The sequence below is a fragment of the Bos taurus genome, chromosome 4 (genome assembly GCF_002263795.3).
Source record: "Bos taurus isolate L1 Dominette 01449 registration number 42190680 breed Hereford chromosome 4, ARS-UCD2.0, whole genome shotgun sequence".
NCBI classification, from domain to species: Eukaryota; Metazoa; Chordata; class Mammalia; order Artiodactyla; family Bovidae; genus Bos; species Bos taurus.
Window position 1 is genome coordinate 72256537 of NC_037331.1, and position 25147 is coordinate 72281683.

Below are 25147 nucleotides of genomic sequence, written 5' to 3' on the forward strand. Positions count from 1 at the left end.
AGTGAAATAACCTGCATAGTCTCACTCAGCTAGTAAAGAATAAATGTGCAGTTACACCCCAGATCTGCTGGCAGCAGTTTCTGTTGTTCCCACTTTACCGCTGTGTCTCTGGCAGAGTTTTAAGAGAAGCAAGGCACTGGCAGAGGTCTCTGAAAGCACTCTCTAAAAAACGAAGACCAAACTAAATGTGAAACATAGTTTTTCATTTTGTCTACCTCAACTGTTTATTCTGTTAGTTTCTCCAACTGCCATCTGCTGCTGCTGCTGCTGCTAAGTCGCTTCAGTCATGTCCGACTCTGTGCGACCCCATAGACGGCAGCCCACGAAGCTCCCCTGTCCCTAGGATTTTCCAGGCAAGAATACTGGAACGGGTTGCCATTTCTTTCTCCAACGCATGAAGGTGAAAAGTGAAAGTGAAGTAGCTCAGTCCTGTCTGACTCTGAGCGACCCCATGGACTGCAGCCTACCGGGCTCCTCCGTCCATGGGATTTTCCAGGCAAGAGTACTGGAGTGGGGTGCCATCGCTTTCTCCATTAACTGCCATCTAGGGGTTCCTAATGATATACTTTAATCCTCAATGTTTTAAGTCTGCCCATCCATCAAATTGAAGCTGGAACTCCAACACTTTGGCCATCTGATCCGAAGAACTGATTCATTTGAAAAGACCCTGATGCTGGGTGAGATTGAAGGTGGGAGGAGAAGGGGATGCCAGAGGATGAGGTGGTTGGATGGCATCACCAACTCAATGAACATGAGTTTGAGTAAACTCCAGGAATTGGTGATGGACATGGAGGCCTGGTGTGCTGCAGTCAATGGGGTCTCAGAGTTGGACACGACTGAGCGACTAAACTGACTGGATCCGTCAAATGCAGTCAATTATGCCATTTTTTCTTGGATTTATAGAATTAAGCTCTTTGTGATATAATCACTGAAAGGAGCAAGTACAAAATAATAGAATTAAAATACATAAAATAGAATGGTGTGGTTAACTATCTTAGAATATGAGTCACAACTTTACCAGTCAAGTAAGATCTTTTCTGCCACTTTGTCTACCCCATACTTCCATTCTCACCCCGCTCTGGGCTCCTAGAGGAGTCAGAAGCAGAAGAGCAAATGAAAAAGAGGGATCAGAAGAACGAAATGAGGAAGCATGTGTATTTTTGTTTTTTTTTTAATATGTGTTTATAATAATTTATCTATAAGTCAGAGTTAACAAACACTTTCTGTAAAGGGACAAATTTGTGGGTTATAAGGTCTTTATGTCAGTTGCTCAACTCTTTCTTTGAAAGCAGCCATCAAAAATACAGAAGCAAACATATGTGGCAGTGTTCTAATAAAACTTCATATACAATGCAAACAGGCAACCAAAATTGTCCTCGAGGCATGATTTCGGAACTGCTTCTGTAAAATATTGTTTATTTACTTCTTTACTCATTTTCTCTTTTCATTACATGAAAATTCCAAGAGGGCAGTGATTTGGGTTGATTTACTGTTTCACCCCAGCACTTAGCACAAGTCCTCCTTTACCATGCTGATTTTTGGATGTTTCCGGACAATTCGTGAACATTACACTCTTGTATGAATTGTACCTTAAATCTGCTTATACTTCTACCTCAGAAGTTCTAGAATTGTAGCTGGTAGCAATTCCCAGGAGGAAGAGAACCAGAGTATATGAAGTTAACTTATCTTGCTTGTTTCCTTATTTTTATGGCCTATTTGTTGTTGTTGTTCAGTTGCTAAGTTGTGTCTGACTCTTTGTGATCCCATTCACTGCAGCACACCCTCTCCTCTGTCCTTCACTATCTCCCAGAGTTTGCTGAAATTCATGTCCATTGAGTTGGTGGCATTATCTAATCATCTCATCCTCTACCATCCCCTTCTTGTTTTGCCTTCAATCTTTTCCAACATCAGGGTGTTTTCCAATGAGTTGGCTCTTTGCATCAGATGGCCAAAGTATTGGAGCTTCAGGTTCAGCATCAGCCCTTCCAGTGAATATTCAGGATTGATTTCCTTTAGGACTGACTGGTTAGATCTTGTTGCTGACCAAGGGATTCTCAAGAGTGTCTTCCAGCATCACAGTTTGAAAGCATCACTTCTTAGGCATTCAGACTTCTTTATGGTCTAATTCTCACATCTATGCATGACTACTGGAAAAATCATAGCTTTGACTATATGGACCTTTGTCAACAGAGTGATGTCTCTGCCGACATCACATTTTTAATATGCTGTCTAGGTTTGTCATAGCTTTCCTTCCAAGGAGCAAGAGTCTTAATTTCATGACTGCAGTCACTGTCTGCAGTGATTTTGGAGCCCCAGAAAATAAAAACTGCCACTGTTTCCACTTTTCCCCCATCTGTTTGCCATGAAGTGATGGGACCAGATACCATGTTCTTCATTTTTTGAATATTGAGTTTTAAGCCAACTTTTTCACTCTCCCCTTTCACCCTCATTAAGAGGCTCTTTAGTGCCACTTCACTTTCTGCCATTAGAGTGATGTCATCCCCACTAAATTCTAAGTTCCTTGCCAACAAGATTCTTGTGTTTGTTTTCTGTTAAATCTCCACTGGCTGTGCCTAGTACATTTTAAGTGCCTAGTAAATGCTCAATGAATGAATGAACAAACACAAAATTTTGTTCAGCTCTTCTGAAAAGTATCTGTTGAATTCCTGACTGGAGTTGGCACTGTGCTGCTCATGTTCTATGAGCAGCAGGAGACTCAACTGCCTGGAGGGTGGTGAACCAGGGAGAGAGGATAGAAGTTGTGTGTGGGTGTGTGTTGGGGGAGAGAAGGGGTCTAGAATACTGTATATGCTTGTGTGAGCAGAGTTAGAAACATAGAAGGACCCAGCCCCAAATAGTAACCTTAATGGCAACCCACTCCAGTACTCTTGCCTGGAAAATCCCATGGACGGGGGAGCCTGGGGGGCTGCAGTCCATGGGGTCACTAAGAGTGAGACACGACTGAGCGACTTCACCTTCACCTTTCACTTTCATACATTGGAGAAGGCAATGGCAACCCACTCCAGTGTTCTTGCCTGGAGAATCCCAGGGATGGGGGAGCCTGGTGGGCTGCCGTCTATGGGGTCACACAGAGTTGGACACGACTGAAGTGACAGCAGCAGCAGCAGCAGAGCAAGAAAGAGTGGGATTGAAGAGGAAAAGAGAAAGATGGTAGCTTTATATATCTCTTTTTGTTTTGTTTTAATTAATACTCTTGCAACTGATGAATCCAACAAGCATACAAGTTTATTTGTATGACTCCTACACTTTAAAAAAAATATTTGAGTTAAAAACAGACCAAAGAAGAGTCTTACAGACAGGTACAAATAATAGAAGCATTAAAAGGGAGTGAAAGACCAAGCTATAGATCTGTAAAAAAAATGATGCAGGAAGAGAAGATGGTAAAGGAAATCATGAGAGGAAATAGCTTTGCCATTTCCTCTAAGTTTTACAATTCAGTCCAAAATGTAACTTTCAAATTCTTAGCTGATGAGGTAAAAAATAATAATATGATAAAAGTGCCAGTAAGAATGAGGGATAAAGTATAAATCCATAATCTAGTTGGAAGAAAGAATTGCTGGAACTTGGACTGGCTTGTCCTTCTGGTAGAGATGTACCATCAAGCACATCCTATTTTAGCTAGATCTTGTAAGCTATGTGTGATGACTATGCAAATTACTTCATATGTGAGAAACTCGCCCTGAGAACTATTAAATTAACATTTTCATGCAGTAGTTATGGTTTTCACAGATTTTCATCTTAAACTAGTTTAAGGTATTCCAATCCAAAGAAATTTCATTTTGCATTTTGAAGATGATACTGTAAGAGGTTTGTTTTTTTTTTTTCCTTTGACAGTTTTGCACATTGAGTTTTGTTCATTTTAGTTTCAGCCTATGGGAACCGTGTGCCGTGAAGCAGTAAATGATTGTGATATTCGTGAAACATGCTCGGGAAATTCAAGCCAGGTAACTTATGAATAATTTCCTTTGAATCCAAGGGGGGAAAAGTTGGAGTTTGTTTAGTGAACTGACCCTCAGATGGAATGGAAATGGGCAAGATATTCATGTTTCTCTTTCATGTCAACTCTTTCTCTCTTTTCATTAATTTTTTGGGAATTGAAGTTTCAATAATCAAAGCTTGAGCAGATGTTCAGTGTGATTTTGTCTTAATGTTGAACTAATCTTAAGACTGTATATCTGACTTAACTATTTTGTTTTTGTTGAAAGTAGGGAATAAAAGGCTTTTGTATTTAGTCTAGCTGGTGAAGGAAGAAACAGAAAGACTCTTTCTCTTCAACTGGTTGAAAGGAGTCAGATAAGGCAGAGAGAACTGCAGGATATTGGGTTCTGAGACAGGGCCTGTCTTGACTTTTATTTACCTGAAACAGCTTGCCACTAATTGCTGCTTTTGAATTTAATATCATTTAGTTGTCAGTAGGGAAGATAAGGGGAGAAGGCAATGGCACCCCACTCCAGTACTCTTGCCTGGAAAATCCCATGGACGGAGGAGCCTGGTGGGCTGCAGTCCATGGGGTTGCTAAAAGTCGGACACGACTCAGCAACTTCACTTTCACTTTTCACTTTCATGCATTGGAGGAGGAAATGGCAACCCACTCCCGTGTTCTTGCCTGGAGAATCCCAGGGATGGCGGGGCCTGGTGGGCTGCCATCTATGGGGTTGCACAGAGTCGGACACGACTGAAGCGACTTAGCAGCAGCAGCAGCAGGGAAGATAAGGGCTTCCCTAGTGGCTCAAATGGTAAAGAATCTGCCTGCAATGCAGGAGACATGGGCCCCTGGGTCAGGAATACTCCCTGGAAAAAAGAATGGCTAGCCATTCCAGTATTCACTCCTGGATTCCATGGACTGAAGAGCCTGGTGGGCTACAGTCCATGGCGTTGAAAGAAGTCATACATGACTGAATGACTAACACTTTCACTTCAGGGAAGATACAGAAGTTAATAAACTTTGACAGGGGATCCCAGATCTCAGTGTATGTGTATACAGGCAGTCCTTGCTTTGCATTGTAATGCAGGATCACAGAAGTGACCATGAAAGCTGAAACCATGTGAAGTATTGTAGTAATCAATGGAAAAATTTACAGTTATTCTGTGATCTTTAAAAAATATCAGGTGATTAAAAACTCCCTTACTGTTGGACTTAAATGAATAGGGAAATGAAAAAAAATGAACTAATATTTATTTAGCTCACATTAAATTAAAATGAAAATATTGAAAATTAACGCATTTTATTTCTTTGTAAAAAACTTATCGGTAATTTGAGCTGTGCTTGCCTTCTCCTGGTCAGAAACGTAATGATACTTAATGAGCATCTTACCTATGCCTTGTTGAATTGCTACTCTCCTTTCTAAGTTTGGGCCAATTTTTTGACATGATCCTTTGTGCTTTCAATGTCGTGAAATATCCAAGAGATGTGAAGTTGTGAATGGGAATTTTTTTGCTGAACAGTGGTGTCAGCATCCCATTCCCATAGTCACTGATTTTTTTTTTTCTGTAGTGCTATTTACATTTGATTTTAATTTCTCTTCCAGTGTTATCACTTTTCATTTCTTTGCTGCACTTTCACCTTTGTTGGCCAATTTCCTCTTTCAACTATTCAGTTTTATTATAAGATGTCACATGGTATCACCCAGAGACAGAAGGGCAACAAGCTATGTCCTTTGTTATCTGTACATGAACTGAATGAACAGATGCTCAGTGGTCAATCCTGACAGACGTTGAAAGAAGCACCTAGATGGGCTGTTGACCGTGATGGCCGTATCTTATTTACCAAGCGACTGGTGGACTGAAGAGCTAATAGCAAAATTTGTTCTTTGTGCAATTATTCATACTTAATCTACTATGTAACTGAAATTGAATGTGTCCTTGGGGTACTGGTATTATTTAACAAAACCATAGTTAGTGAAATTCCTTCACGCTGGAGCCATGCAAAGTGAAGACTGCCCAAATCTATTTTCTCTAGAGAAAAGAGAATTAGTAGTGGTTTATCTGTGCTATGCTCAGACAGTCACGTCCGACTCTGCTAACCCATGGACTGTAGCCCGCCAGGCTCCTCTATCCATGGAAATTTTCAGGCAAGAATGCTGGAGCGGGTTGCCATTTCCTACTCCAGGGAATCATACTGACCCAGGGATCAAACCCGCATCTGTTGCATCTCCTCATTGGCAGGCAGATTCTTGATCCCTGCGCCACCCAGGAAGCCCTACTTTAAGCATTAAAAATGCTTTATTTTAAAAGCAGTCATCTTAAGAGATTAAAGATTTGCATTCTTACTGGCTAATTAGCATTGTTTTCCTAAGCTTACACCTAGTGAGGATGGGGATACAATGAATGATTACCTAATGGGCTCTGGGAATGAAAGTATATTAAAGCAACTTCTTTAAAATGTAATTATGTGATAAGCAGGATTTCAAAAGAATTCTAAATCTGAAAATTATGTGCATACAAAGATGTTCTTGTTGCATTGGTTGTAATGGCATAATTTGAGATACTTGTAAGTAAATATTTTAATACATTGATTATATGACTTGTTAGCTCAGGGAATGTGTTATAGCTATAAAGACACCTACAAAAAAGTTTATTATGATGCAATTAAATTTGCATGATGAAAGTAAAGGGCTGAAACAGAATATAAAGCATTATCTATAATCTGATTATACTTATATTATAAAATACCACATTATGTTGAAAAAGGTAGAGGAAAAAATGTACCAAATTATAAAAAATAGTTGTCTCTGGATGGCGGGAATATTAGAGACTTTAGTCTTTCATTTTTCCTGTTTTTTTTTTTTTTACATTTCTATCCAGATAGGAATGTTTTGCAATCTTTTGCAGTCTTTTCCGCAGTTGCTCCAAGGGAAGAAAAGTTGGGGGGCAGGGGATGGCTATAAAACATGTCTTTTTCTGACATGTCCAAGGTAGACTTTCACTTGAGAATCATTTTATGTATAAAAACTGTTACTTCTCATGGTTAAGAAAGAGGAAACCATATCTATTGCTCCATCTGGTGGCATCCTTCTGGCTTTGTCTTGTGCTCTGGTTTTCTTGCTCTGAGAAGTCATGTGTCTGTATAAGTTAGCTGAGTCTTTGCTGTTGGTTCTTTTTATTTGTAAATAAGGATTTACAAATCAACTGCTCTTTTCCTCTGGTAGATCCCTATTTTTAGGGGAAAATGCATCAATTGTTACATTTCCTTTTGTTTTCTCTTGATCTTGTGTTGTTTTTTTTCAGATGATTTGGGAGATACCCTGTATTATGAGACTTCATTTTCAAAACGAAAACCTTTAAAGAGATTAGCTCATCTTAATATCTTGCTGTGTATTTGGTTCATATTTCTGTTTTCTTTTCCTAGTGTGCCCCCAATATTCATAAGATGGATGGTTATTCATGTGATGGTGTCCAGGTAGGTTACTTCATCTTTACCTAAATGTTTCCTATATACCAGCACAAAAGAAATACTAAGTCTCATCAAAGTAGGAAGATCATATTAAATGTTTTGTAGTCAACTCTGAAGGTAAAATGCCTTTATAATACTCATCTACTAGTTTTCTTAGTCATATTTTTCAGTTACCTGATGGAAGTAGACGTTGTGCTGCTAACGGGTATGCTTTTCCGTTTTAGGGAATTTGTTTTGGAGGAAGATGTAAAACCAGGGATAGACAATGCAAATACATCTGGGGGCAAAGTGAGTAAATAACAAGGTTTGAGCCTTCTCCAAGTGTGGTAGCTGGCCCGAGGGCATGTGAACTGGATGGAAGTAATTTTTCAACCACTTTATTATGACTCAGGGACTTTCAGAGCCACTGCAGCAGGAACTCTTTTGTGGAAATTAGAGAAAAGCACCTCCTTTGATAAGACACAGCTCTGTATGTCTTGGCTAGTTAGCCATGTCTTTGGATGGAAAGTGGCTTTGCTGCCAGGCAGATAAAATCCATTCCAGGGTATGCAACTTGGAGAACAAAGCAAACCTGGATTTCTGATCCTCTTATGCTGTCTTTAACTTAGTATCCTTAGGCAAAACCCATCAACCATGTGGAATGGACATGGACCCCAAGTTGGGCACCCTTGGATAAGAACTGTAGCCTTTTAGGTAGAATTGCTTTTTCTTTCTTATCTCTCTTTCTTAAACTCTAGCTGGTTTTCCTAGTTATAGGTGAATTTCTGCTAAGGTAACTCTGTCATATCAGAAAGAAATTTTAATGTTATTCCCTTCAAACTTTGGCAGATTTTCAGAAGGAAATATGTAACATTTATATCTAAAACATATTTAATTTAGATGCATATTTAAATGCTATGTTTTTCCAGAAGTATTACTGGCCCTTCTGAAAGAAGTGTTTGCTTCAAACTCTTTCAAAAGATGATTTACATTGGAAAGCAAGCTGTAAAGATAATGATAACCATTAACTGTCACAAAGACTGGCTATAATCCTTTTGGGAATGGAAGTGTATGCTCTCTGTTGAACAACTAGAGAAACACTGGGATGGGAGAACATTTTAGTTATGTAGGCTTGTGCTCTGGACAAAGAAATATGGTTTTTTCTTCCTCCTCTTGAGAAAAATTAGTGGCTGATAGCAAGAAGTAGGAAAAGAAACTACCAAACATTATCAGTTTAAAAAATATATTCTGACAGTCATCTTTTGATTAGTTTGCAAAAGTTGTTTTGATCTAAATCTTGGATAGCTCCATCAACTGACCTTGGCTTTAGCAAAAATAAAATCCTGACAAAAATTCTGACATGACTTAAAATGTTATTTGACAGTCAGAGATTTAACATGAATTCAGGTTTGCTTACAAGCAGAGTAACTTTTTAATAGCCGTTAAGAATTAATAAACAAGGTGGAAATACTGCTGTTTCTTGAGTCTTTAATTATCGTGGATCATTCTTTTAATAAAGTTGTCTTTATGATTCATAAAAGTTGCTGAGTGAAAAATTCATGCTTTATATCTGGCACTGAGATTAAAGCATTGAACATTTGTCAGTGAACCATTTGGTAGCATCTTTCCCCAGTTATTGGCTAAATTCTCAGGAGTGTTATTCTCAGAACTTACAGCCTGAATCATATCAAAGATCTAAACAGATTTGTTTTCAAGTTTTAAATGAGCAGTTGTGAGAAATGTATGCAAGTGATGGATAGTTTTGGTATGGGGAACTCTTGTGCAACATGGATACAACCTTTGCAATTGGTAACATTGTAGTGAAAGAAGAGAGTTCTTCACAAGTGTTTTCCCCTTACTGCAAAGAGTTGAACAGCTCACGTGGCATATCTCTCACTGACAGAAAACTCTATTCTGCTTCAGATGTGATGTCATCAGACAAATACTGCTATGAGAAACTGAATATAGAAGGCACCGAGAAGGGTAACTGTGGGAAAGACAAAGACACGTGGATACAGTGCAACAAACGGTGAGAAGGAGAAACTGGCCGAGTTTATACCTCAGTTCCAGGCACTACTTCTGAGGCAACCAGGACTTCCCTGTTTTCTGCATGCCATAAAGCATTCTCTTTCCCTCATCTCTTCCCAGAGTTCCAATAGCACCTTTGCAGAGGGTTTCTGAATCTCAATATGTATTCTGACCTCTCTCCTAAGGCTCAAGCGATGCCTATGGCTGCCTTAGGTCTTTCTCACCTAGAAGACAGCTGTCAGCATCTCAAAGGCAACAAAAATTAAAGCCAACAGAATGTTCTCAGTGCTGATAGATGGAATTATCTGACGCTGACTTTAATAGAGAACTCTTTTCCCCAGAGATCTTAATATCTCATTCTCCTGTTTAGAAGCCTCAGAGTGATCCTTGATGCTACCTTCTCTCTGACTCATAATCCAAATGACAAATCATGTTTATTCTTCTCTTTCACTCCTCCACAATTTGTCTTTAATTCATCTCTTCATTTCTGTGCCTATTGCATTACCCCAATTAAGACCTATGTCAATTCTTCAACTAATACAGAAACCTCTTAGTTTTCTCTGCCAGCAGTGTCTAGCATGATCCCATCAAAATAATCTTTTACTGAACCTTTTGACCATGTCAGTTCTTTGTTCAAATTTCACTGGTTCCACATACTTAATTGATAGTAAGAATAACATCTATTCAGTGCACACTGTGTGTTAGGAACTGTATTACACTTTACATAAGTGATGTCATTTAATCTTAATGGCAGTTTGCCTTGTTTTATGTAGAAGGAAACTGAGACAGTTAAGTTGACTAAGGTCATGTAGCTAGGATATAATAGGAGCAGAATTAGAATTCAGCAGTCTGATTTTAGAATTCTCTTTTAACCACTTTGCTAAATGTCATACCATCTTGCTTAATACATGAAATGGAGCCTTAGGTCGGCACTGTACCTCTTCCATAATTTTCCCCAACCTACATATTTTGTTTTCTTCTTCTCTACTCTTTCAAAGTCTAGCAAACCTTGCCATTTCTAATATATTTTATTGTCCTACTTCCACACTGGAGAAGGTGATGGTACCCCACTCCAGTATTCTTGCCTGGAAAATCCCGTGGACTGAGGGGCCTGGTGGGCTGCAGTCCATGGGGTCGCTAAGAGTCGGACACGACTGAGTGACTGCACTTTCACTTTTCACCTTCATGCACTGGAGAAGGAAATGGCAACCCACTCCAGTGTTCTTGCCTGGAGAATCCCAGGGACGGGGGAGTCTGGTGGGCTGCCGTCTATGGGGTCACACAGAGTCGGACACGACTGAAGCGACTTAGCAGCAGCAGTAGCAGCACTTCCACACGGGTATGTGTGCTATTCATACTTTAGGAAGTACCCTATATACTCCATAAAAAAATTTTACCTATCCCAAAATTACCCATCCCCATCCCCTTGGATAGCACTTACTCTGTAAATTATTTCTGGATTATTTTATTTATTATTATTTATTTCCCCACACTTCCCTCTTTTCCTGCATCCTTTGCATTACTTTTATGGTTCTTGTCACTAACTCTATGTTTTATAGATGTTTAATGTATGTAATTTCTCTTCTTACCCAGAGTATAATTTCCTTAAGAATAAAAATCATCTAATGTTTTTAATATTATACTAAAGTATTTAGTAAACTCCAATGAAAAATGTTGAGTGTCTTCTATGTTAAAAAGCATTTTTATTTATGATATATACAATAATGTGATGATATAACTTTTAACAATTATTTTTTAATACAATAATACATATTTTTCTATGTTGGTGATAGATGCAAGTCTTAATTTTTCTCTTTTTCTATATGATAAAGTCTAATATTTCCATATATAATTGCTGGCCTGCTAATAAGTCTTTGCAAGACATTTATTAGAATATGTTTATCATTATCTATCTTAATGATTAAAATGTTTTAAATATAGAGAATATGTAAGATAGTAGTTAACACAAATTAAAATATGTTACAAGTTAAATTAGAATTGTATGTGCTAACTGGGGGAGAAGTAGAATATATTGGAAAAGGAATCATGATCCTATGTGGTTGAGAAGCCACAAAGTATATAATCTGTTCTTTAATTCTGGTGCCATTGGTTGAAGAAAACACTGTATTCTAAAAGAATCCTCATTCAAAGTTCATTCATTCACTTATCAAATATTTTTTTAAATGTCTTAGTATATCCTGTGATGTGTAATGAGGAAAGAGATTCAGATATAAAAGAAGTCCATTTGATGGATAATTTTCTTTAGATAAATACTTAGCGGACAATAAAGGAAAATCTAGAACACAGTTGGGATTTTGATGCACCAAACGTTTCAGAGAAGACAGTTTTTAAAGCTGGGAGTAAACTAATCTGAGGTTATTTTGTTTTGCTTGTAATTTGAAGCAATAGTACAGTTGATGAAAAAACAAATGCTTAAGTAAGATAACATTATTGTTCTAACTGTATGGCTTTTGCTGTATCTTTGAGGGAAGAAGTAAATACTTGGTACTTTTCTGACACAGGGATGTGCTTTGTGGTTACCTTTTGTGTACGAACATTGGTAATATCCCAAGACTTGGAGAACTCGATGGTGAAATCACGTCTACTTTAGTTGTACAGCAGGGAAGAACATTAAACTGCAGGTAATGATCTAACCCTTCTATGAGAACATTAGCCATCTTATTTCCCAGGAATGAAGCTTAGGATTACTTCTATTTTCAGTTCATATGTATGTTAGTAAGGTGAAATGGATTCTAGTCCATAGGGATGATTAAGTAAATCCTGACAGAGAACAGATAGAAAGAAGGGAAGAATTAATTGAATGTGGACTATTGTATGGTAGCTAGAGTTATGTTTAATTGTCCAGTTAAATCTTGCACGGTTTAGTTTGCATTTCATTCTTATCAGTGGATTAAATACAGGCATCTTCCTTTGCTCCCGTATGAAATCCCACTAAAATGACACTAAATAGATATTTTTCTAGAATTTGTATGTCCATAAGGAAGCAGAAAAAGGGAGAGGAAACAGCAGCAACAAAATCCTAGAGCACGGAGAACAAATAGATGTGTGGCAGATGATTATCAAAACTAAAAATGCTGAAGTCCTCAGTCAGTAATGGGGAAAACCAAGAAACTGACTCAATATATACTGCCAGTCCCAAAAGGCTCAAAATGGGCAGCATCATCTACTTCTGGAAGAGGGAACAAAGGACTTGGGGATAGAGGAAGGAACTCACATGAAAAAGATAGGTGAACTCTGTTAAAGAAGCTGCTAGATCTACAGCTTACTTCCCTGACCCAGCTAAGCTGATGACTGCTCACCCTCCCATGAAAGATTTGAGCTTTACAGTCTGCAAGAATAAAACAGAAGGTTTCCAAGCTTACTGTCAGCAGAAAAATCAGTTATCAGAAGTGTGTAGAAGTGATCTAGCCTCATTGATATTCAGTCAGAAAGTCCCAGAACTTCCAATCATCTGTCTGGTTCCCCAACTCAAATATAAACAGATGACCAGATTTGTGAAGAAAGACTCTAACCTAAAAAGAGAGAGAGAAATGACCAGAAAATGCAACAACTACCTATAAATATTTTAAGATACTTCTATCATGAAACAAGAATAGGGTAGAATTTTTAAAAATGAGGAATATTAAGAGAAAACAAAGGAAAGCTGTTAGAAATTAAAAAAAAAAAGATGGCAAACATTAAACTCAATAGTTGAAATTATCTCCCAGAAAGTAGAGTAAAAGAGACAAAGAAAGGGACATAGAGTAAAGCTCACCATGTTAGAATAGAAATAATAAAGAACAGAGAAAACAGCAGGGAGGAAATTAGCAATGGCTGGGGTCGCTAGGGGGCTTCCCTGGTGGCTCAGAGGTTGGACACTACTGGGCGACTTCACTTTCGCTTTTCACTTTCATGCATTGGAGAAGGAAATGGCACCCTACTCCAGTGTTCTTGCAAGGAGAATCCCAGGGACAGAGGAGCCTAGTGGGCTGCTGTCTCTGGGGTCGCACAGAGTCGGACACGACTGAAGCGACTTAGCAGCAGCAGCAGCAACTCCAAGAGCATTATCTAGAACCTTTGGACTTGAATTTCCATATTACCAGGCTCACCAGGTGCAAGGTGAAATTAGTGAAATTAGTAATACATCAAAACTTATCATTATGAAATTTCAGAACCTAAGGAAAAAGAATCCCAACTGTTTCCAGAGAGGAGAGGAAAAAAAAAAAAAAGGAATAGGCATTAGAATGGTTTCAAATCTATCAACAAGAGTGCTGGGATCTGAAAGACAATGGAGAAAATAATTTCCAAAGTAGAATTCCGTACTCAGGCAAACTATGAATCGAGTGTGAGGGTAGAAAATAAAGACACATTTAGATATGCAAGTTTTCCCCAAGTTTACTCCCCTAAGTCCTTTCTCAAAGCTGTTAGAAATTGTGCTCCACCAAAATAAAGAAGAAAACTAAGAAAGAAACATAGTGAATTTAGGAAACAAGATATTCATTCTGGAGAGAGACAGGGCAATCCTCCAATGAATAGTATCCTGGAGAAAGCCAAGATAGCCAGCTCTGTACCATTTACAGGGGCCAACCAGATCAGATAGGAGCAGGGGAACTCCAAATTGAAACTCTAGGGGAGATTATTTCAGCAAGATGAACTGATGTTCAGACACATCTTAAGTGGAGATTTTGACAGCAGGGTTGGTGTAATTTTGAGTTAGTGACAGATAATTCAGTGATCAAATAAGAGACTTGATGGTGTGATCACTCACCTAGAGCCAGACATCCTGGAATGTGAAGTCAAGTGGGCCTTAGAAAGCATCACTACGAACAAAGCTAGTGGAGGTGATGGAATTCCAGTTGAGCTCTTTCAAATCCTGAAAGATGATGCTGTGAAAGTGCTGCACTCAATATGCCAGCAAATTTGGAAAACTCAGCAGTGGCCACAGGACTGGAAAAGGTCAGTTTTCATTCCAATCCCAAAGAAAGGCAATGCCAAAGAATGTTCAAACTACCACACAATTGCACACATCTCACACGCTAGTAAAGTAATGCTCAAAATTCTCCAAGCCAGGCTTCAGCAATCCGTGAACTCTGAACTTCCAGATGTTCAAGCTGGTTTCAGAAAAGGCAGAGGAACCAGAGATCAAATTGCCAACATCCACTGGATCATGGAAAATGCAAGAGAGTTCCAGAAAAACATCTATTTCTGCTTTATTGACTATGCCAAAGCCTTTGACTGTGTGGATCAAAATAAACTGTGGAAAATTCTGAAAGAGGTGGGAATACCAGACCACCTGACCTGCCTCTTGAGAAACCTATATGCAGGTCAGGAAGCAACAGTTAGAACTGGACATGGAACAACAGACTGGTTCCAAAAAGGAAAAGGAGTACGTCAAGGCTGTATATTGTCACCCTGCTTATTTAACTTCTATGCAGAGTACATCATGAGAAATGCTGGACTGGAAGAAACACAAGCTGGAATCTAGATTGCCAGGAGAAATATCAATAACCTCAGATATGCAGATGACACCACCCTTATGGCAGAAAGTGAAGAAGAACTACAAAGCCTCTTGATGAAAGTGAAAGAGGAGAGTGAAAAAGTTGGCTTAAAGCTCAACATTCAGAAAACGAAGATCATGGCATCTGGTCCCATCACTTCATGGCAAATAGATGGGGAAACAGTGGAAACAGTGTCCGACTTTATTTTTGGGGGCTCCAAAATCACTGCAGATGGTGACTGCAGCCATGAAATTAAAAGACGCTTACTCCTTGGAAGGAAAGTTATGACCAAGATAGCACATTAAAAAGCAGAGACATTACTTTGCCAACAAAGGTCCGTCTAGTCCAGGCTATGGTTTTTCCAGTGGTCATGTATGGATGTGAGAGTTGGACTGTGAAGAAAGCTGAGCACTAAAGAATTGATGCTTTTGAACTGTGGTGTTGGAGAAGACTGTTGCGAGTCCCTTGGATTACAAGGAGATCCAACCAGTCCATCCTAAAGGAGACCAGTCCTGGATGTTCTTTGGAAGGACTGATGCTGAGGCTGAAACTCCAATACTTTGGCCATCTCATGTGAAGAATTGACTCATTGGAAAAGACCCTGATGCTGGGAGGGATTGGGGGCAGGAGGAGAGGGGGACGACAGAGGATGAGATGGCTGGATGGCATCACCGACTCAATGCATATGAGTTTGGGTGAACTCTGGGAGTTGGTGATGGACAGGGAGGCCTGGCGAGCTGCGATTCATGGGGTCGCAAAGACTCGGACATGACTGAGTGACTGAACTGAACCTAACTGAATCTGAGGGAAAATAAAAAGTTATACAAGTAAAAGAAAAGGTATAATTATGGTGTACATTTACTAAGTCCTAACAATGCATGATTTGTTGTTAATTTAACTAGTTATCAACAAAATGTATAATGGAAGGAAAGGGGAAAGAGATGAATTCTCAAATTCCATAAAAGGCAGTCAATTGATAATACTGAAAATAGGAAAATTAAAAATAGTGATACAAACTCATTATTTAAAAATATGTACATAAATAAAGAAAGAATCAGTTAAGAGTAGAAAGTGATTCCTCCAGGGAAGGATATAAGAGGAGTAGGGGCAATGGATCCCTTCACTGCATTGTAAAAACCAATTTGTCTGTTTAACTCATAAAACTATATGCATGCATAATTTTGATAAAAACAAATAAACAAGAATGGAAATTTTTGTAATAGCATTGACATGGTACTATATGAATAGATGATGAATATACATTTTCAGTCCCTATCCTGTTTATTTAATTGTTTTTATCCTGTTTCTTTCTTACTCCTGCCTAATGTATGGGTTGCTGTATTGAATAGTTGTTGCCATAGTTTAGCCATTCTCAAATATACAGTTGACCCTTGAGCAACACTGGTTTGAACTACAAGGGTCTATTTATGTGCATGTTGTTTTCAGTAAATACAGATTTTTTTTTTAATAAATATATGCTACAACACTACATAATCCCCCAGTGGTTGAATCTGTGGATGTGGAACTTGGATTTTCAATTGCATGGAGGGTGGTACCCCTACCCCCCATGTTGTTCAAAGGTCAACTGTAGTTTGTAAATAGAACAATCTTTTGGGGAAATGTAACCAAAACTAAAAAATTCTCATCATTGTTTGAAATGTATTTAAAATCTTGAAAGTACTTATTTATCAAATCAAATGTTATTAATAATGGCTTACTTGACTTGTACATGGCATAGTAGCCAAAGGAAAATGATAAAGCCATTTCAGGCCCTTGTTATAATAATTATGTTTAAATCCTAAGGAATATAAATATCTCTGCAAATAATTAGATCAAAAGATTCAATTGCTTTCTCCATTTGGAGATTGAAAATGTTTATGCTACTTTTAAAATTAGGTAATAAAGAGAAAATAGAGAAAGTGATATTGCCTACTTTAAAATTTTTAAATGTAGTCTCAAGATAAATGTAAATTAATGGAATCCTGCTTTCTTTTTGCTCTCAATTTATTTTTAGTGGTGGGCACGTTAAGCTTGATGAAGATGTTGACCTTGGTTATGTGGAAGACGGGACACCCTGTGGTCCCAAAATGATGTGTTTAGAACACAGGTGTCTTCCTGTGGCTTCCTTCAACTTTAGTACTTGCTTAAGCAATAAAGAAGGCACTGTTTGCTCAGGAAATGGAGTAAGTATTCACTGCCTCACCATAGGGGTCTATTCAGTTCTTTTATATCAGAGAAACAGATATGACCCTGAACTGCCTATTTCTGTAATAATGGAAAACATACCTGCCCATGTTTCTCCAGCTAGTGTATAAACAGTCATGTGGTCATAGTCATTTGTATATTTCTGTTGTGTAATCTTTGAAAGCTTGAGAATGAGAAAAAGTTTTATCTTCCTAACCAAATTCTTCCATTTTCCACTCTTATTAGGTTAAATTGATCTAATAGAATATAATCTGAGTTTTCTACAAGTGACTTAGGAGACAAATTTTAACAAACTGTAATGGGATGAAAAAGGGAGTACAAAGTAGGGGCAGTAGCCACAATACTTAACAGTTGGTATGGTCCAGGCACTGACCAACCCACTCCAGTGTTCTTGCCTGGAGAATCCCAGGGACGGGGGAGCCTGGTGGGCTGCCATCTCTGGGGTCGCACAGAGTCCGACACGACTCAAGCGACTTAGCAGCAGCACACACTGACCAATTAGAACAGACCATAAATAATTGCCTTGACCAAAACAGTGGGTACCAGCTGAGGATAACATCTAGAAATAGAAGCAGAATAATTAAGGAAATGAATCTCAGAGATGAATAGAAAGAATGGTGGTGCTGGTGGTGCTCAGTCATGTCTGATTCTTTGTGACCGTATGGGCTGTAGCCTGTCTCACTCCTCCGTCCATGGTATTTTCCAGGCAAGATTACTGGAGTGGTTTGCCATTTCCTTCTCCAGGGGATCTTCCTGACCCAGGGATTGAACTCAAGTCTTGCATCTCCAGCATTGGTAGGCAGATTCTTTACCACTATGCCACCTAGGAAGCCCAAATAGAAAAAATGGTGGTATTTAAAAGGCTAAAGTCTGTCTTTTTAATCATGTATCTGACAAGATATAGGTAAATTTATAGGTTAAATAAACATGCTCTATTAGCAAGTACAGTTTTGTCATTTTCAGTTAGGAATTCCTACACTGACGAAAATTTCTTGAATCTTCTTCTTTTAGCATGTGCCATGATTTTCTTTTTATCTTCTCTGGGTTCCTTCTGGTTATACTAACCAGTTGAGAATCCTTGTCCTGGAAGTGTAAGCCTTCAATCCCGGTCATTCTGTGTATATCCCTGAAGGATACACCAAGAATTTCCTAAGGAAGGCCTTAGTAATTGTTACTTTTTGCCTAAGAATAGGAATTCTTCTGGTACAGGAGAATAGAGGAGGTATATAGGAAGTAGTTTTGCTCCTTATTTCAAAGGAATCTGCTAAGTCTTCTTTCCTTTATAAGTTAGAGGATGTTAGGGAGAGATGCTTTTTGGGAGATGGGAGAAAAGCATAATGGAATAATTTCTTGATCATAATGCTAATGAATACTGTATCTTATTCATCTAGAAGTCCTGAGTATGTAACACAGAGTTGTGTTAATTAACTGTTTAAGGAATGAGTAATGCATGATGAGTGATGGGGCTTCCCAGATGGCACTAGTTGTAAGGAACCCACCTGCCCGTGCAGGAGACCTAAGAGATGCAGGTTCAATCCGTGGTACAAGAAGATCCCCTGCAGGAGGGCATTGTAACCCACTCCAGTATTCTCTCCTGGAGAATCCCCATGGACAGAGGAGCCTGGCAGGCTCCGGTCCATAGGGTCACAAAAGGTTGGACACATGAAGCGACTTAGCACACATGCACACACAAAAAAGTAATAGACACAAGTAAATCAGGTGGCAAATAGCATCAAATCATTAATATGCATAATACAGAAAGGTTATATCCTATGTGTTTTTAACTTATAGTGACTCAACTTTGTATATGTGACAAAAATTAAAATGTGAAATACAGTAAATATTCTCTTTATACTCTACATCATGTAGGTTAAGAGTGTGGGCTTGGAACCAGACAGTTTGAGTGTGAAATCCAGCTCTCCTCTTTACTAACTGGGTGAGATTGGGCAAATTAGTTAGCTTCTCTGTGTTTCACTCTATTCTTATAAAGTGGGAATAATAATATTGCCTAGGATGCAGGATTGTTGTGAAGAATCAGGGAATTAACACCTGTATCTGATACATAATACTTAGATCAATCCCTGTGACACAGTGAATATTCAATAATGTCAGCTGTGATTGTGTTTATTATGATCATTGTACAGTGAACAGTGTTTCACTATTCTTGTCAGTGTATCACTGGTGCTGCTGCATGATGTGGAAACACACTTGGAGAAACCAGTTGACCTGATTATTGACCTAATCTGTTGAAAACACACTTGGGGTCTCAAACTCAGGCCTTTTTTTTTTTTTTTCCTTCCTGCATATTTGTTAATCTGCAGAAAGTTGCTAATCTGAATTAATTTGAAATCTGCAATTTGTTGATCATATCTATCGTACAGTTAAATCTGCATGTATGTTGTCTTCTGGCAAATTCAAGCAGACAAAAATGAGAAACCCATCCCATCAAACCTGAGTTCTGAAGAACTTCTCTGATCCTAACCCTAACTGAATTCTCTCCTACTCATTCCTTTCAAAGTTGCTTTGAATAATAAGATTTTAGAACAGAAACATAGGTTCTGTTTCCTGAATATATAAGTGAAGACTATTGTCTGATAATTTTAAAAAATGTGGTGCCAGTTTATGTGAATTTTTCCCCTAGGCTTTGTTTGAGGGACTTCTCAGTTTCCATGACCCCTGAGATAGCTAAGCCCTGGAGCTTGGGGTGAGGTGCCCAGGTTATGGTTTTGTGAAGCTTTCTTCTCAGACCGCTGCAAAGCCTCAGGCCTCACCTCTTCTTTGTCAGATTTCCCTTTATCTTATCTGCTTCCTAAAAGATGAATAAAATTTTGGTATAAAGACCCTTTCTTTAGAAGAAGAAAACTTTGTATTGGATAATTGGAAAATGATTGTAATTCTGCTTAGGTTTTTAAAATCTCCCTCATAAAACTTGGGTTAACAAAATTCAAATTGATCATCGATTTTTGTGTAAGGAATGTAAATTCTCTCTTAAACTTTGTTGTTTTCTCTGGGTCAACTGTTGCTCTCTAGAAAATATTTTTTGAGCAAGATAATTAGTAAGTGATTAGAAATAGGAAGAAAATACCAATAAATGTCCAATCCCATCTAATTCTAGGCATATAATTATTAGAAATTAATACAATTAATTTTTATTTTTAAAAATTAATGTTTATTTTGCATGCCTCTGTACCTAAGAGTTAGTGTTGATTTTAGATTGATTTTGGGTTTCAGGTTTGCAGTAATGAGCTGAAGTGTGTGTGTAACAGACACTGGGTAGGTGAAGACTGCAGCACTTACTTCCCTTACAATGATGATGCAAAAGCTGGCATTACGCTGTCTGGCAATGGTAGGTACTTACTTTGGTCCCATTATGTTGTCTTTATGCACAAGGAAGAGAAAACTGCCCTTCCTAAGCTTCGTTTGGATTATTTTTATATAATTCAAATATAAGTTAAATCCACATAATAATGAATTACAATGTACAACTGGGGCCCTCATTATGAAACCAATTATTTCCATTATCTCGTAATATGAAATATTGAATATAACTTAGTCTATTGATTTAGCCATATCTTGTTCTATATCAGGCTGATATTTTCCAAGTATTATACTTATTTGGAGCTGACAACAAATCCTAGCATCTTTTTTAAAAAATATGATTTAGTTTTTATTTATTGGCTATGATGGGTCTTTGTTGCTGTGCATGGGCTTTCTCTACTTGTGGTGAGCGGGGGTCACTCTCCAGTTGCAGAGTGTGGGCTTCTCGTGGTGGTGGCTTCTCTTGTTGCGGAGCCCAAGGTCTAGAACATAGACTCAATAGTTGTTGTGGACAGGCTTAGTTGCTCCCTGGCTTATAGAATCTTCCTGGACCAGGGATTAAACCTGTGTCTCCTGCATTGACAGGCAGATTCATTACCACTGGGCCACCAGGGAAGCCCTAGTATTTCTTTTAAATGAATAAAGTAATCAAAATTGTTAAGTGTATGATTTTATATTTTATACTTCTTATATACTGGGACTAAGTAAATGAGGAAAAATTTGAATTGATTTTAAAAATATTTTGTTAGCTTTAATATTCTCTCTTAAAGAACCACATCTATATTAAACTCCAGTTTCTGTAGCCTCTACTGTAGGTAATTCTAGAAGTAGTAACCTTGGCCAAGGTGCCTGGAAGGGGTTTGACATGGATAAGAAGCAGCAGGTGTAGTTCTAAAAGCAAGAGTTGCCCAAATGGAGAAGTAGAAATTAAATGCAGATAGTGGAAAGAAGACATACCTTGAAGATGAATGTCCCTTTTAAAACTATTTTTATCATTTCATTATTGAGTATTCTTCTGCATAAAATAATGTTCAAGTCCTGAAGTCCATTCAGCTCCAAAGAATGAGAAAATTATTATTTTTATTCTAATCATCCATACAGGTTAAATGTATTAGTCAATGTGACTTTCATAATAAAACTCACAGAGTGATTAGGATTTTGGCATCTTCAGTCTTAGCAATGGTTGTGGGGCTGGTTCCTGCACTTAACGTAGAAAGAAGCCTCTTCAGGTCTGTGGATTTAACTGGCTTGTCAAAAGTCATACTATTACTTAGAAGTAACCAGAACTAGCATTTGAGTTGCTTGTTGTTCAGACGCTCAGTCGTGTCTGACTCTATGACCCATAGACTGCAGCACACCAGGCTTCCCTGTCCTTCATTATCTCCCAGAGTTTGCTCAAACTCATGTCCATTGAGTCAGTGATGCCATCCAACCATCTCATTCTCTGTCCCCCCTTTCTCCTCCTGCCCTCCTTCCCAGCATCAGGGTCTATTGATCCCTGTTAATTTTCTGGAGCTCTCCCCATGGCTCAGTGGGTAAAGAATCTGCCGGCAATGCAGAAGACACAGGAGATGCTGGTTCAGTCCCTGAGTTGGGAAGATCCCCTGAGGGAGGAAATGGCAACCCCAGCATTCTTACCTGAAAAATCCCCTGGACAGAGGAGCCTGGCAAGCTAGTTAAAAGGATTGGAAAGAGTCAGACATGACTGAGTGACTAAGCACTCACGCATGTTAAATCTCTGGAAAGAAAAGAAGGGGAGATGGGCTAGGTCTTACAGTGGGAAAATCCCAATGCCCCAGGAGTCCTCTGGTATCTGCACCCTCTATCCCACAGATGACTGGGGCAGGGTGGAGTCGGCTAGTCTCCTGGATGTCTGAGCCCTGCTGTCCCATGTGACTCCTGAGGGCTCCCAGATAGAGAGGCTGCCACTCCATCATGGGGAATTGGAATCTGTTCCAGTCATCCATGATTACTGTCTTTGATTCCTCAGGAGTGCAGCAGACAAAGAGCTAACTAAGCTGCCCTGGGTGAGAACCCCGCAATTTAACATGGAATATAAGTCTTTATCAACCAAACAGGTCTTCTGAGCCAGAAGCCAGGCAGGCCTCCAGCCTGCGTTTTCTGCTCTCGGGCTTTTACTTGGGCTTGTTGTCCAGTCCTTTGACTCACTGGACCCCTTTCACTGCTGTGATCCCTTAAGAATTGCATCGCAGACTGTCTGTTATTGCTGCCGGACACAACAGCACCATCACCCGGTCCTTATCTCCAGCCCTGCTCTGGCCCCCTGCCAGTCTGGTGCATCCTCGCTCTCACAGGTCATCAGCACCAGTCTCCAGCTCACCTGACTCTGTATTTTCCATTGTTTTTCCCAGATACCATAGTCATTATTGGCAAGACTGGGAACTACAGTCTTTTATAATGTATACCACCTGACCATCTGTAGCCATGTCTCCTCCCTTTAGAAGCTTATATTTACACAGACAAAATATCACACAAAATAAGGACCTTACACTGGTTGTGGAAATGGAGTGATAAGAACAATAACATTTCTAGAATTTCTAGGGAAAAGGTTGGAGTCCAAAATATGATTTCTAAGTATTCCTCCCCAGGGGTATTGTGCTTTATAGTGATACTCCTTTCTTCTCCTTATTTTATTCTTTATGTTAGTTCAATGACCTCATTATATATTCCAGAAAAATACATGGAAAAAAAACATTCAAAATGCACTTGGACAAGAATTAAAAGGGAACATACGCAAATAATTATTTTTCAAAAACCAATTGATCAAATTGCTAAGTTATGGTTGATTTCTCTTCCCTTAAAAATGCCTGCTTTTAATTTCAAGATATATAGGAATATCAAATCATTGTCATATGCCTGAAACTGATAGAGTGTTTTGTCACAATTATATCTGAATACATAAATAAAATTTGGGAAAAAGCTTCTCTAAAATTAAAACTGTATAAAGGAAAAAATGCTCACTTTTTAAAACAAATGTTATTAGTGTGATGATCATTAATCTGGAGAATAAAGTTCCTGAAAGAATTTTATATCAAAATTTCAGCTGTATTCACTGATCTTCATTGTTTTTTTTCTCCCCCCAGGTGTTGCTGGTACCAATATTATAATAGGCATAATTGCTGGCACCATTTTAGTGCTGGCCCTCATATTAGGAATTACTGCATGGGGCTATAAGTAAGTGAAATGGCTCAGTATATTACTGTCAAACTGTACTTTAAAATATTTATCTAAATGATTCTAAAAATTTTTGTATCATTGGATAAATAAACCTGCAGTGAAAATCAGTCTGGTTCAGTATTCAATCCATGATGATCCTTGGCATGATTAGAGGTAACAGTAATTTATCATTTTTTAGATTTTGAGATTAACTCCCATCTATTCTAAAAATATTGAATATTATTTTAAAACCATTACATGAAACAAAATCAATCTAAATCGTGTCTCATACAAAGGCTGTGTTGGTTGGCTGTTTAGTGATGCAGATTCTCTTGACTTAAACCCATTCCTCCACATCTAGGCAGGATAGTGTATGAGACAGCATAGCGTTTAGTAACAAGGGTGATATCAACAAGATCAAGAGCATGATCAGCTCCTTAGTGCTTCCTGCTATGAGCAGGGATCCTGCCAAGAGCCAAACCTCTCCCCAACCAATGTGAAGAAGACATTGTTATTTGTTAAATAAGTGAGTGTTTTGTGGGAAGGAAAAACTCTTCAGAGATGTAATGTGTTAAAATTAAAATTCAACTATAAGTTACAACTTTTAGAAACCTAATTCTTAAGCTTCAAAGTTCAGCTTACAATTCTTTGTTTCTATGTGCAAGATTTAAAAAGTTACACATTATATAACTTTTGAATATTGGATCCCCTTAGCATTTAGCTGGAGAAGGCAATGGCAACCCACTCCAGTACTCTTGCCTGGAAAAGCCCATGGGCAGAGGAGCCTGGTAGGCTGCAGTCCATGGGGTCGCTAAGAGTCGGACACGACTGAGCGACTTCACTTTTACTTTTCACTTTCATACATTGGAGAAGGAAATGGCAACCCACTCCAGTACTCTTGCCTGGAGAATCCCAGGGACGGGGGTGCCTGGTGGGCTGCCATCTATGGGGTCACACAGAGTCGGACACGACTGAAGCAACTTAGCAGCAGCAGCAGCATTTAGCTAAGTAAATGACTTCACAGATTCCAGACTTTTTGTATACTTAATGTGCTCATTTCCCTTGTTAAGTACTTCAACTTATGATGTGAAAAGTTTCCTTAGTATTCAAATAACTTATGTTTAATAAAATGAAACTTAAATGAACCAAATTTTTTTGATTAGGCATTGACTAGCATAGTGTATACCCACTCCAGTGTTCTTGCCTGGAGAATACCAGGGATGGGGAAGCCTGGTGGGCTGCCATCTATGGGGTCGCACAGAGTCGGACACGACTGAAGCAACTTAGCAGCAGCAGCAGCAGCATAGTGTATATAATCATTTGTTATTACTGTTATCACTGCCTGACATGGTTTTGAAAGTGAAAAGTGAAAGTGAAGTCGCTCAGTCGTGTCCGACTCTTTGCGACCCTGTGGACTGTAGCCTTCCAGGCTTCTCCGTCCATGGGATTCTCCAGGCAAGAATACTGGAGTGGGTTACTACTTCCTTCTCCAGGGGATCTTCCTGACCCAGGGATCAAACCTAGGTCT

The 25147-nt window shown here is 38.7% G+C and overlaps 1 protein-coding gene across 10 annotated transcripts in view; it reads left to right on the forward strand.

The window, feature by feature from the left end:
- ADAM22 (ADAM metallopeptidase domain 22) overlaps window positions 1-25147 on the forward strand; it is a 238622-nt gene that overhangs the window by 179832 nt on the left and 33643 nt on the right. For all 10 annotated transcript variants that reach the window (XM_059885608.1, XM_059885609.1, XM_024990705.2 and 7 more), the window contains exons 18-25: window positions 3885-3965; window positions 7370-7420; window positions 7639-7702; window positions 9317-9422; window positions 11944-12063; window positions 16934-17102; window positions 20356-20470; window positions 23547-23637. In XM_059885608.1, the coding sequence (XP_059741591.1) occupies window positions 3885-3965; window positions 7370-7420; window positions 7639-7702; window positions 9317-9422; window positions 11944-12063; window positions 16934-17102; window positions 20356-20470; window positions 23547-23637 (797 nt within the window). The remainder of the gene's footprint in view (window positions 1-3884; window positions 3966-7369; window positions 7421-7638; window positions 7703-9316; window positions 9423-11943; window positions 12064-16933; window positions 17103-20355; window positions 20471-23546; window positions 23638-25147) is intronic.